This window comes from Pelecanus crispus, chromosome 3 (assembly GCF_030463565.1).
Source record: "Pelecanus crispus isolate bPelCri1 chromosome 3, bPelCri1.pri, whole genome shotgun sequence".
NCBI classification, from domain to species: Eukaryota; Metazoa; Chordata; class Aves; order Pelecaniformes; family Pelecanidae; genus Pelecanus; species Pelecanus crispus.
This window is the reverse complement of record NC_134645.1, coordinates 80,447,742-80,462,092: the sequence shown is the minus strand read 5'-3', so window position 1 is coordinate 80,462,092 and position 14,351 is coordinate 80,447,742. Positions and strand designations below refer to the sequence as shown.

The following is a 14,351-nucleotide window of genomic DNA, read 5'->3' as shown; positions in this document are numbered from 1 at the left end:
ATCTGACTTCCTAAACATCTCTCAACTTTATGATAAACAAATTGCCCAGGGGTGAGGTACAGGTGCTGCCAGCCTGGGAACAGGTGCTTTTCCTATGTAGAAATATCAGAGTGCCAAATGCAAAGAAAAGTGAATTCTGGAATTAAAAGACTAAATGATCCCTGGGAAGCTATGAGATCTTTCTTGGTCACCCCAAGCCAGGATCAGCTATACTTATGTTATTCCCATGAGATAAATAGCTGTCCTATTCTTAAACACATCGTGTGATAGACTTTTTCAAGCAGTCTGCTGCAGTGCTTCACCAGCTTCACCTTCAGCAAGTTCTCAAAGTCTAGCACAGATGTGCCTTCTTACGGTCTAAGCTTATTACTCTTCTCTTGTCCTCTTTGGAAACAGGGGAGATGCTATTCTCCTTGTAGTAGCTCTGTGAAGAAGCACCTAAAGATGGGTTGTCCTGTCCTACCCATCCAGAGTCATAGAATTACAAAAGCACATTGTAAAGCATTGGGGGAGAGGGAAAAAACGAAGTTGCACAACTTCTGACACGATGTTGGGGTGTTGTCCTTTCAAACTTCTTTTTTTTTCAGTGTATCTGTGAACGTGTAGAGAATGGCAGGTGTTGAAATCTAGACTTTTATTACTAATAACTGCATGGCTGGGTTCAGATTTCCTCATGTTCTGTGATTCATTGGTCATAAGTAGCGAAGCGTGAGCCACCCAGCTGTAACAGTGGCCACATCTATCCTGCCTGACATGAGCAGGGTGGCACAGTTGTACAGGTTGTGACAGCTAGAGACAAGGAGCATTTTCTCCTGCACGCAGAACCAGGAGCTGTTCCTGCCACCACTTCCACAGTGCAACAGTCAATGGACCATTTTCTTCTTTCCAGCTCTCCTCATTACCGAGCTGCAGCTTTTGATCATTTTCCTCTTCTGCGGTTTCTGCTCTTTTGGAGGCTTCCACCGTCCCAGCAGAAAAGGGGTGCAGCTCTGCTGAGTTAGCTGGCCATATGAGTTTGCTGTCCCCATTTTGGGAGCATCATACATACAGTGGCACGTGTGCTAGAAACTGTACACTCTTTAGAGGAAGAATGGCCTCAGCTAGTAATACATGAACCAAGTTAGAGCCCTTGCTTCAGAAATGCATGTACATTTTAAAGCCTTCTGAATTTTGATTACAATAAAAAGGGCAAATATCTTGTGTTAGATATAAAAAAATAGATAAAATAAACTTTGTTATGTCCTTCGAGTAAAGCCAATAAACTTTGTTATGTCCTTTGAGTAAAGCCAGGTTTATAGATTCAGTGTCTTTACCTTCAAAGCAAGTGGCAAAATGCCAGCGTATTTTTAGGGGTCAGGACAGGTCAGGGTGGGCACAATTCTGACCTTGCATGGGTTGCAAGTCAGAAGCAACTCCAGTCAGGATTTACTCCAGAAAAAGAAGAAGGAGAATAGTCCCTGAAGTATTTAAAGACTTTGTCTCCTGTATGTAAATAATTTCTGTGTTCCCTTTTATTCCCTTTCCTTGCAGTTATTTGCTGAGGTACTGATAGAAGATCCTGTGCTGGTGCAAGAGATTGCTCTGTCACTATTAGAGGTGGGAGCAGATGAAGAAAAAAAGACAGGCAGAGAAAAACAGCTCTTTATCCTGGATTCCTTCTCCATGCTCCTGGAGCTTGCCACGCTCCGCCATCGGCTGATAGATGTGGCGACAGAGAGTGCACGGTTAGCCAGGTTGGTGGGTCAGTAGTGCTGTTTTAGCTATGGTGACCTCAGAGAGGTGTGGTTTGTTGGGAAAAAGTAACTTCTTTTAAATAGACCACCTACTATAGTTGGACAAAAACACAGAGAGAGATGGAGAGTGCCTGCATTTATGTTGTGGGAGATATGTTTGCTTGTTAAGTGGAGGTGGAGTCTACCTGGGGTTTGCAGATGTTCATTAGTTTCAAAAGCTGAGGCCACGCTGCTCCTCAAAGCTTAACAGGAGAGGCCCTTTCCCAGTGCAAACACTGAAATTTTATCAAAAGGAGGAGGAGCAGGAGGAATTCACTGATCGAATGAACACTAAGAGACCTTCTTCTGCAGAGTTTTACACAGATTATTATTTTAACTGCCTTCTTATGAAGGGTAGTGCAATATAAGAAAAAGCACACAAGAAGTACAAGTTTGTTCACCCCCAGAGGTATGAAAGCATAAAAATTTTTCTGGCTATGCTGATCCTTACAATGATAACAGAACACTCTACACAAGGGAAGTCAGTGTCATGCATTTATGGAGTTATCAGCTGGTGGAGATGACAATTTGTACAGGAAGACAAAGAAGATAAGGACTGAGCTAATGGAAAGACTACAAAGGGTAGTATTGAACTGCTGGCTTGGAGGCAGGTTATTGGTGAAATACCTATTGTTCAGCTCCATATTACTTGACATTTTTATTAATGAGCTCAGTAGAAAACATAAAAGGGTGTTATTAAATTCAGGACATTGTAGTGCTGGCAGATAAAACTGATATGGAAAATAAATGGAATATCTTATAGCAAGAACTCACGGTTCTAAGGACCGGAGTAGTAGAAAGGAGATAAGCATCAATAACACAAAGTTTAAGGTTATGCACAATAGGAAATTCTCCTGTGAACTTTGAGCTTATTAGTTGGAAGCAACAGAGGAGGAGAAAGAACTGGGTGTATAGCTGGCCATGGGATGATTGTAAACTGCCAACATATCACAGCTGTGGTGGGGGGAAAGCCATGATATCTTACTGTGAATCAAGCAATTTTTGTAACCAGTAGAGAGAGGGAGAATTGATGTCGTGTACGTGATTCTGGTGAGGCCTCACCTGGATTATTAAGTATAATTTGGAGATTTGTGTTCAGGCAAGATAAATTCAGATTGGAATGGGAGCAAAGATGATCTAATAGCATGCTGAGGGGAAACAGAGAACACATTTTAGAAAAGCAAATTAAATATCTTGGCTTGTTTATCCTAGCAAAATGAAGGCTGAGAGAAGATAAGATTGTTCTCTATAAATACACCAGGAAGATAAGAACTGGGAATGGAGAGGAGCTATTTAAGCTAAAGGCCAATTTTGGCAGCAGAACAAATGGATCTAATCACTGCGAATAAATTTAATCTGGAAATTAAAAGGAGATTTCTAAGAATCAGACAACAAAGTTCTGGAAGGGAAAGAGCAAAGGGTAGAAAACAGTTTTAAAATGGGGCTTGATTAATTAATGAAAAGGATTTGTGGGACGTGATTGCTTGCAATAGCAAAGTTGGGTGTGTAGGATAGATGACATTCCAGTCGTGGTTTTCCTTTGCCTTAACCCTTTCTCTATCTTTCTTCCTGAAAATTTAGAGTCTCTATCAAAAAGGAGCATTTATTTTCAGCAGCTGAAAATCTAGACATCTTTAAGATATGTGAGCCATAACCATTCAACTTAGTTTGGTGGAAAACCTAATTTTCTGTCACAACTCTTCCATTAAAATAAGAACTTCTTGAACTATCATTTGATATCTGGAACTGTCTTGGGCAAACTAACAAACAGGTTCATTTACTTCAACCCAAGCAATTCCATGAAGCAAGAAGGTCTCCTTTCTATGCAATTTGTGTTTCTTGTTTGGCTACTCAGCTTTCTAATAAAATACAGGTTCTAGTTAAACAGTTTCTGCTGGTTGAGTTATCTCTGTGTTCCTTTACTCACACAAATACATACGTACACACGTGCATATATTTTCTGGTAATTTTTAAGGGGTAAGGTTACACTGCAACTTTTCACTTAGCTGAAAAATCAATATCCAATCACCTTTTTTTCATTAAACCTATAGGAACTTACTTAATATCCTGAAAGCCCTGTCTCTTTGTCAGTTTTCGTTAATATTCACCAACTGATTTAAAAGTTATCCAGAGGAGACAGATGAGCAGACCGGATCATCACATGTCTGCATTTCTTTTGGTAACAGGGCTAAGAGGACATACTCATCTGAGGTGACATACTTAGAAATCCCTGAAAAAATAGCAGTAAATTGTCATTTTCCAGGATGGGAATTCAGAGGAAAGTTATGACAAAAAGTAAGACCACATGATGCATATGTAAGGCCATTAAGCATAATGTTATCGTCATTTAATAGAAGATGGTTAAGTCAGTCCAACTACCAGTATAAACCTATATAGTTTATTTAATGTGACATTTTGAGGTGCTATTTTTACATCTTATTTTTGTGTGATGAAGTTCATGGTTCATTATAATATTAACAGGTGAATAGAGACTCAGACTGAAACATCAGAAAGGTTAGTAATCTTTTTTCCTGCTAAGCAGAGTAAAATGAAGAGAATGCACCTGCATTTGTGGATTCCTCTATCTCATACCATACCTTCTATCAGAATTTTGGGGGGGACCTGCCAGAATTACTTCCATTACTTGACTGCCTCTCCATTCCTGGAGTGGAAGGTCATTCACATCTTAAAGTACATTTTACATTGTATGCACTGTTCCTTACAGCCCTTGCTGTTTCTCTTTGTTCCTCAGTGTTCCTCAGTCCTCAGTCATTAGTATTTGTCTTCTACTGTCTGATGAAAAGGGACATACTTTGGTAGAATAGTAGAGCTAGACAGTGCAGCATTAGTTTGTATTTTGCTTCTTTCTGGTTTGACACAGTCACCTTTTTAGTATCTTTACTTTTTCTCTATTTTTTCCCCTTTACACAGTACTAATAAGCTGATTTGTGTGATGATGTCTGTTCTGTACAGGCTATTCGTATGTCTATACTGGTCAACTAGGAGAGCAACATCTATAATAATTACACAGAACTCTTTGTTTTAAGACCTTAGAGTTGATTTGCTCATGGTGTCTTTCATAAATTATTTTATCTTCCCCCCTTTTCTTTCCCTTGCTTTGCAGGCAGGGAGTGCTACCTGATTTTAAGGGACTAACAGCTATGTCTTTTAGGTCCTATTTGTGTCTTTATCACATTCTCACAGCATAGCTTCTCTGTGACCTGATTTCTTGACTGATAAAACACCTGCCTTAGATGTTAGGAGGCCGCAAGGGAGTATCTTATTCCTTTGCAGCCTGTATCAAAAAGTCAGTGTTTTTCTTTTTAATATCTTCTTACACTGTATGAGAAGAGCCATCACAGGCCCAATCAGTGTTTCTGTGGTCTTGCATCTGAAGGAGTGCAGTGATGGATCCATAGGGGGGGATTACAAAAAGGACAGCACCCAACTTCTGACACTTAGTGCTTTAGAGATTTCCTGAGCTAGTGGTTGCATCTAGACCGTGTGTTTACTGTCTGCTGATGGACTGCCCTCATAATCTGTTATACAGGGCAGGTTGTAGTGGGGTTGTATCCTACTTGGGGCTTCTACAATAAATGTTTCTTAACCTATGAAGTCACTGTTTTAATAGTAATAATGTGTATGAGCTCTGCTTGTCTATTGACGCTTCCTCTCTGGCAGACAGTCGTCTTCCCCATTTCTAGTCTAAAATAATATTCTTCATCTCTCTGCCAAATGCAGTCCTTTCTAAATAGGAACATTTAGCATATTTCCTTTGATTTTCCCTTATGACATTGTCGACTCGCAACTTATTGTCCTTTGTAAGTGCTGTCTGTGTCAATTGAATGGGCAATACTAAGCAACCATCAGCTATCTGGGGACAACACTTGTTTGCTTTGTATCTATCATACTAATTCACTGATGGATTTAGGTTTCTAGATGTGCATTGCTTACAACAGGAAGACAGTTAATTTTTCAAATGCATGCATGTGTTTTTGTTTCTAGCTTTTATAAGGCTTTTGCAATGGAAGCAGGATTTGGGGAGTTCCATTTGTACCTGAGGCCAGTGCACTTCGAATCTGCATCTCACAGGGAGAAAGCAGACCACCTCCCACCAATATTCATTACATCTCTCCTGGAAGATGACAGCTGTGTTGACAGGTAGACTGAAGTTTTTTTGTGTTTCATAGGGCATAATCTCTTTCGATTGGATGGGATCAAGCCTTGAGCTTGCTTAGGCTCACATATAAGCCACAAAAACTTCAGTGCATAAAATACATAAAGTTATTCAGGCAGAAAATGTAAAATGCTGCATGATTTGTTTTCTTTTTGTATAGAGTCCGGGATTGAATAATGCTAATTTAAAGTTGTGGAGCACTGAAAGCAAGGAGACTCCACATTTGTGTGGAATGCTGTCAATTTTGGGAATAAAGTGCATTGTCTTTCAAAGTGAGGGATGCCCAATGGGGCTGGCCTGAAAGTGATTGCCCCAAACCCCATAGGTAGCAAAACGGGACCTCAAAGACTGTTGTGATTGAAGTCCTTATTGTGAGCACGAAGAAAGCTTGTTCTCCTAGAGTTATACTGCACTTCATGAAGTGGCTCCTTTGATCTCTGTTTTTCAACTCAGAGACTACTAGACCCAATCTCTGCACAAGGGAAAGGCTATTTATTATCTTCCCTTTTCCCCTGGGGAAAGCAACTGGAACAAGCAGATTTTAGATTTGCTTTGATTTACTTTTTAAAGAGTTGGTAAATATGTGTGTGTATATACACATACATATGTACACTGGTTTGTGTGTGTGTTTGTGTGTCTTTTAGGTCAAGTTTTATGAGGAAGAAAGGAAATAACCTGTGAATTCTCTTACTAGATTCAGGGGGGGCATACTGTCAGTCATTCCCTATGGCTAACAGGAGCATTAGGGCTCCCTTCCAACCTGTGCGTATACCACCTGCAATCCGGTGCTGTTGTTGGCTTCCTATTCACTTGGATACACTCTAGCCTGCTGTGAAAATTGGGCTGTTCCAAACAAGTTCAGCAATGGCAAGCAACCTGGAATGAATCTTCAGCTACTAATTGAATTGGGGCAGTGATGGGCATCAGAGCCCAGAAGACAGTACAGCAGCACAAAAAACCCCACATTAGGAACTAATACTTGAAACAAGGCATGATTAAATTGAACAAGCAGATCTTTCACTGGTTTAGACCAAGCTCATCTAGGAGGAGCTAATGAGTCATTGTAAAGTCAACCACATCACGAGAATATATTCTTTTTCTTACAAAACTACTTCTGAAAATTAAAGCAATGTCCTAACATCATTAACTTAGGGACTAGAGTGACCAATTCCATTATGTGTTCTAAATTTCAAGGGGGAAAGAAACGAAAAGTATTCCTGAATTTTTCACTATTTTCCTTTCATCCTCAGTTTGGCTTTTTTCTGTGTCATACTCCATGTTTATAGATAATTTTGCTTTTATTGCAGATATATTCCATCTAGTCTACCATTAAGCATTCAAGAAATTGACAGTCATATTGGAAAATTTAGTTTCCATACAAGAGATGGTGTTATGCAGGTGAATCATTTAATTTGCAGAATAAGCAAAAAAATGTGTATTATGTTATTAGTTATTTGCTAGACTACATAAGGGCCTCAGTCATGTTTACTAGACACTATAAACTTCTCCACTATTTGACTTTCCCTGAGTAATAATATGATTTAGTCTACTTTTTTATAATTAACTTCATAAAATTGCATTGAAAATTTGATTGTTAATGTGGTCTAATCCAGGAATTCTTACTGGGATGAAACTCTCTAAGTCACCAGAATTTTTCCCGATGAACTTTGTTAAATAAAGCATGATTCCTGTGTTTGGCTGTACGCACACATAGTAACAACATTTGGTGGAGAGAGTTCTGTAGTGAAAGAAAACGACCTTAGTCTTCAATGCTATTTTGCATACTTAGTCCTATCCTCTTCATACAAGTGTATGAAAACAGTATCACACAGACTGCCAGGCCATGCAGATTTCTTCTTTAAAGCTCTCTGCAAAGTCTTCTTCTTGCCATCAGCTCAGTCATGACCTGTACTCTGCAGCAGGGTGGCGTGTAATTAAAAATTTGCCAAGGAAAAACAGGTATGTTTTATTTGGTATCTACTCCTTTCCCAGCCTGTTTGCACTTGGCTGCAGTGTCTGGCACTGCCCTGCTCTACAGAGTAGACCTGAGAATACAACTCTCTAAATACAAATGCATGAAATGTTTCCTTGATCTCTACGTTTAGTCATGTTTCAATGATAACAACGTACACAAATGTAATAGACTGCTCTCCCTTACCCCTCCTTTCATTAAATTAAGCTGCTGAAGTACTACAAGACAGAGCACGATGTCTGTAAAGTAACCTGTCTTTTAAATGGCAGAGGAAATGCCTAACACATTGTTTTCCCTCTCCTTAGCTCTTGTGTCCATCTGGAATAAGGAACATGCGACTTATCCTGGCTTGTCAGGTCATTCAGAAAAATGCTCTTTTGGTAGCTGTTCAGCAAGCCTCCTTTTGTTACTTGGCCCAGCCTCCCCATACCCTGGATGTAAAGGTTAGCAGCATCTTCTTCCTCACACTGCACTAGTAATAATGGGTTTTGTCAGACCTAGCCTGAAGACAGTATCTGTTCATTCTGCTCACAATCAATTGGACAGCAGTCCTGCGCAACACTTGGAACAGCATCACTGATGACTGCAGGAACCGCAGTGATTATGTATTAGCATATGACATAAAAATAAATGGTGTCACATCAGTGATTTATTTAAAGTCTGTTAGTCGGGTAAGTGATGAAGCATAGCTAAAAATATACCTCAAGAGAGGACTGAAAGAGGTTGGAGATGAATTGGATTCAAAAGGCATGGGTAAAATCTTATAGCCTGTGTATGCAGTAGGGCTAGCAAGCCCAACCTGACCTTGAAATATGCATTCTTCTGGGATGGCGAAACCATCAGTTCCTGCTGCTTTCATTTGTCCTGTCTTCTGAAAACAGAAGTATGGTCAACACTATTTGCAATGGGAAACATTCATTTCAGCCTGATGCCACAACACTGGTTCGAAAGCTACCTGCTGGGGTCGCCAAGCCTTTGCTGTTCCTCATATCTGGCTTTTTTTTTTTCATCCTGTGTTTAATACATGGTGATCAGGAGTTGCCCTTGCTTCATACACGCTAAATTGTTGTGGGGCTCTGTGTTGCATTTGCTTAGACAGCTGTTGTGTCTCTTCCAGAGACAGCTGCATTACAGTGATGAGCTAAGTGACCTCATATGTAATTTTGAATTCATAAGCAAATAGAGATTCTTTAGGGCTTTTCTTGCCTTCTCTGTGCTTATATTGACATCTATTTCCATGTTCCTTAGGACACCCCATCCATCCCTCCTCAGCCCCTTCTTGCATCCCAGATGCTCCCCATGCTCAGTCCCTTGCCACCAGGCAGTATCCTCAGCTCATTCCAGTGTATGGGAAGTGCCCGTGTTTTGCTGTCTAGCTGGGCAAGAAGCACTGTGTTTTGCGGCAGGTTCGTAGCCGTGCACGTGCTGACTGCCTGGCTGTCATGCTGGGAGCCCAGCTGGCCGCTGCCTCCTGGGAGCTGAGCAAGCCAAGCGAAATGGCTAGGGATCAAACTCTCCTTGCCTTTTCCCTGAGCAGGGGGTTCTCCTCACTAGCTGAATGCTGATTTTGCAAAACTGGAAGGAGCTTTATACCCTTGAGACGTCTGTTCTTATGTCAAATATATTTAAAATTAGTCAGAGGGTTCAAAAGTTGTTAGAGATGGGTTGAACCAGCTAAGGGAACGAGACTAAAACATTTCCTGTGTGACACCAGTTTCTTTCTGTGTCTAAAAATGAAAAATAGACCTTATCATGACTCCCTGTTGTCTCATTTTGGGTCACTCAGAGCTGCAGTGTGGGGAGGGGAGGGGAGGGAAAGATGTCTCGTGCAGCTGTGACTTGCAAGCTTCTGAGCATGAATTGCCATTCCTAGAGCAGTGTCCTATACACTTTCTTCCCTTACACTGGAGGTGAATGTAAGGGAGGTCCTAGGGCCAACACTCACCCCAGAAACTGCCACCTGCAGCAGAACAAATTTGTTTCACCACTGCATGGTTTGCATCCTGTCCCAACATGAGCAGGACAGTGATTCTGCACTGTACAGCTGAGATCCATTGACCCAAACAAACTGATATCCTGATGGCCCACCTGAAAAAAGCTTAGTATCGTGCAGTGAGAGCTGCCTGCTTGCTGCTGAGCAGGATCCCTTCGCACCACTGATCTCATGCAACTTTTGGTAGCACGCAGGCCGTGTCCCAGGGAGCTGCTGCACTCTGCAGCTACTTGGTGAGCACCCAGGTGCTGGCAGCTGTGCAGGCTGTGCAAGCTGGCCATGGTCTAGTGCATCCCAGAGGCTGGTTTCCATTTCCTCTCACAGAGAAGTCTGAGATTCCCCATCTTCATTTCTAATCAGAACCTACAGCACTGAAACCCTCAGTGGAACTGAGCAACCTCAGTTTCTTTCCCAAATCGATCCTCTGCACTGCCATACAAATTGCTGGTGTTGTGTGTCTCTGCTGATAACCACGAGTAGTCTTATTCTGGAAATAGCTCTTCATCCCCCAGCTGAAAAGGATTGATCTTCCAAATATTTGGAGCTCTTTTACTGTCTAAATGCTGAATGGTTTCTTTTCCACAGAATGGCAGCGACTGTATGTTTCATTTTCAGATGTCTCCTCTGTAAATCATTTAATGGCTGCTGCGTCCATTCTGGATCAGTTTTTGCTGATTTACAGTCATGGGTATTAGCTAATTAATCAAACTCACACACAGAGGACGATTAATACCACCCACAGAAGCAGTGATAAGGAGGTCATGCATCTGTTATTCCAGATTAACATGTAAAACTGGAAAAAAATCTTCTATAACCTCCTTACGTAGGAAAGGGAGATGGTTGCAGGATTGTCACAGGCTGCGTCTGCACTGAGGAACCCACCAGTGCCGTGGGTGGTATGGTTGCCCACCCGACATGGGCCAAGGCCCGTGGCGTCTCCCTTCAGCCCGTGTGAAGGAGAGTTGGTTGCGTGATGCCAGGGGAGCTTTGTGCTCTGCAACACCCGCCATGGTCTGGTTGGTTGACAGCCAAGACCCATGGGCTGTGCCATGAAGGGCGCAGGCTTAACCAACCCAGTCTCACCGTGCAATAAGCCCTCATGCAGACCAGCCTGCTTGATGCTGGTCTAGGACCTTCAGAATGGCAAACTCCCATGTATTTGTAACCTCAGTGCTCAACTTTTCTATACTGGCTTTGTTTATAGGCTGAAATATTTCTCAGGCATGAAGACATGAAGGCTCATGTCTGCCCGTTTACTTCTAAGGCAGTTGCTGACCACTGTTTTTTTAATACATGTTGTATGTTCCCTGTGCTCAGCCAAGCAGGAAGAATTGTCCTTTGGGCAGTAAGGCCATTTTCTACTACAACAGAGCAAAGGTGTTCTTTGGTAGATCCGTCTGCAAGCTGGCACTAACCCAAGCCAAGCTAGTACTTACTTAGGAGAAGGATATCAACTCTCAAAATGTGGGGTTTTTTCCCCATTTTGGTCTTTCCTTTTTCAACTATATGCAAAAGACAATAGCTCTCCTTGATTTGCAGGGGAATTAGTGTTCTTTTTTAGCTCCCCTGGACTTCAAAGAGCCTGTGCCACTTTTGAAATACAACTTCAAGAACTTGGAAAAGAACTGCTTGTTCCTACTTGAAAATTAAGACTATTTTTACATAAATATGCAGACATTTCTGAGGTTGCTTCATACCAGGAGCCACTGGGACTTAAATAGGTGGTGTGGGGGCATGAGTGTAGTTTTTTGTGTTCATGGGGAGGCAAACTGATTTTCCAGACAAGTGGTCTAGATATACAATTATTGGTATGTATTTGAAAATGTGAATATCTAGAAATACTTATATTTCATTTGCAGCTGATTGAATGTCGAAAATGTTTTCTGATTTATAAATCAAGTACTGCCTCTGAGTCTGCTGCTGCTACAGTTTCATTATGCCTGTGCTCAGTGAGAAATGTTTTTTTCTGTGACTTTCAATGATCCCAGTGAATTATTATATCATAAAGCTAGGGTAAATAAGAGCATACAAAATTGCAAATCTGCATTGATTTAGTAGGAAGAGCTGCCAGTCTTTATGAGAGCAAGCACAGAATTGATATTCATGATATTTTAGGAAGGAAATGTAAGTCTAACAAGTCGGAGCAGTTCAGCAAGTGGAAGAAATCCAGTGTCTGGGAATGAAACAGAGGATCAGCTGCTGCAAGCAACCACACTGGCCACTTCATTTTCTTCTGGGCGTTCTCCAGGTTTACCCTGTACCATTAAAAGGTATTTGTTACAGACTGGCCAAGCCCCCTCCACTGGGTAGGGGTCAGTCTGGCACACATGCAAATCCCGAGAGCTACCCACTTTACATTGCGCTGGACCTCCACCATGAAAAAATATAGCAATGGGCTCTCAATCGTAAGGGCCCCTTCCCACACGCCCTGTTTCTTGGTGTGAATTGGTGGTCTGAGCGTTGTGGTTGTCTCGCCGTACCCTGTCGATGGGACTCTGGCTTCACGTCAAAGCCCATGGAGATAACCTGTTAATTAAAGGAGGAAATCCAGATACCTCATAGGGGTTTCCAAGCATCAGTGAGTTTACAGTTGAAAACATTGCAAAATTATGACAAATAATAAGTGGGCCAGGATAAGGCCATTAAATATGATTTTGCTTCTCCTGTAGAACAGAGCTTGGTCTTGGTGCTTGTATGTTCACTTATTAGCTCCTCGGCCCGATTTCCTGGCTTTTACATGGGGTACTGTGTACTAACAGGGTACTGGCAAGACACAGTTACAGCAATTTTTTTATATTATTCAGTGCTGATCAGCTGGAAGTTGAGCACTGAAAACTCTGTGCTAATTGAACAACCTGTAGTTTGAAGGTACAAATAAAAAGGCATTCAACATGTCCAGCTTAACCCAGGCAGCCTCATGGTTCCTGTTACTACCTTAATGCCAGCATGAGGAGGTACATTATTTTTTTAAATTTGTCACTATTTCTTCCACCATTTATTTTACTTGCACTGAAATTAAAAAGATGCAGACTGGGAGACCTTCCCCAGAGCTCATCTCATCTCTGGTAGGTGATCCACAAGATCCAGTGTATTTGTACCTGTTATATATAAGGAATGAGTAAAATGAATGTTGCTGGAGAATCTGTGTCTAATCTAAAGAAGTTATTTGAGTGGTTCAGAAGGAGGTTATCAGTTTACCTTTTGAGAAGTGACTCTGCTCAGCTCCCACGCATTTTTTCGCTCATTAGGGCTCCGGAAGCTTTTGTTTCCATTCAGCTGGAGAAAAGGGGACCCTTTTCAGCATCAGACAGGATGCTGAACACTTTCACTCAAAAGGGAGAAGCACAGGGCAGCAGGATGCAAAACCCTGTAAGTATGTCAGGAGGCTTCTCAGCGTTTTTGAGAGGGACTGTTGGGTTTTGGCACGTAGGCAAAGTGGTAGCTTTGCGTTAGCTTTGTACTTTGTGGTTACTTTAGGAAGAAAGGTAAACAGGTGGCAGGTGTGGAAACCCTGGCGGAGGGGAGGAGGCTGGGACGTGGCCAGGGTGTGCAGGTCAGGTGCGGGGCTGCAGACGGTGGCCCGGCTCCACCGGCAGTGGTGGGAGACTCAAGTGAACCTTCTTCCACTGTGCCATCTCCCCTTGGTCTCCCATGGGCACGGCTGCAAGGCTCGTGACGGAGAGGTGCATGGAAAAGAGCAGCAGTCTGCAGACACATGGCTAACTAAAGGTTGTGGATGCTGACGGGCATTGCTCCTCAACTATTTCCAGCCTAGGTAAGGAGGTAAATTCTGGCTATAGTTATGCTGATAGGTGCAGAACTGATCTGGGCTTTTATATATGAAGCATCCAACAGTGGTTGGATCTCTAGCTAGAGACGGGCACTATGTGAGGAAGGGTCCTTTAAAAAATATTTCTAGTGGTTTTATTTTTTTGTTGTTTTAATTTTAGAAGAAGATGTGAGAGTTATAAAAAATAATAATTGTAAAGATACCATGATGGGTATAGATTTTGCCTTTTGCAAATTCCTCTTTATCCAGTGTCTAAAGATGAGAACATGGATCCTGTATTAAACTGCTTGTGATTCTGTATCTTGTGCTGAATACATTACAGGTTAGGCATGGCCTTTAAGAATTTACCAGGTAGTAAAATCAAACTCCTTCTACACAAACCCTTAACGGCTATTCTCTTTTTGAAATAGTCAGCATAAATTATTTAGTTTAATGTCCTCATAAGCTTCTTGCCAGCTGACTAGTCTATATGAGTGTATGAGGAAATAACTGCTAGCTGCAGACTCTTTTGGGAAATATTACAGAATTTGTGAACAAAATTATATGAACCAGACTTGAATAAATAATTCTGAATTTATTTACAAGACTGCCTTAACTGTGCTGGGTCTGGCATACTGGTTGAAATCTTTCTTGATGTTTATCCTCCT

The 14,351-nt window shown here is 41.6% G+C and overlaps 1 protein-coding gene across 1 annotated transcript in view; it reads left to right on the top strand.

Annotated features, from left to right (window-relative positions):
• Positions 1–8,397, top strand: part of CCDC162 (coiled-coil domain containing 162) — a 38,328-nt gene extending 29,931 nt beyond the window's left edge. Inside the window, 4 exon segments of the mRNA XM_075707723.1 lie at positions 1,531–1,733; positions 5,778–5,933; positions 7,257–7,347; positions 8,227–8,397. Of these exon segments, the coding sequence (XP_075563838.1) occupies positions 1,531–1,733; positions 5,778–5,933; positions 7,257–7,347; positions 8,227–8,397 (621 nt within the window).
• The last annotated feature ends 5,954 nt before the right edge of the window (positions 8,398–14,351 follow it).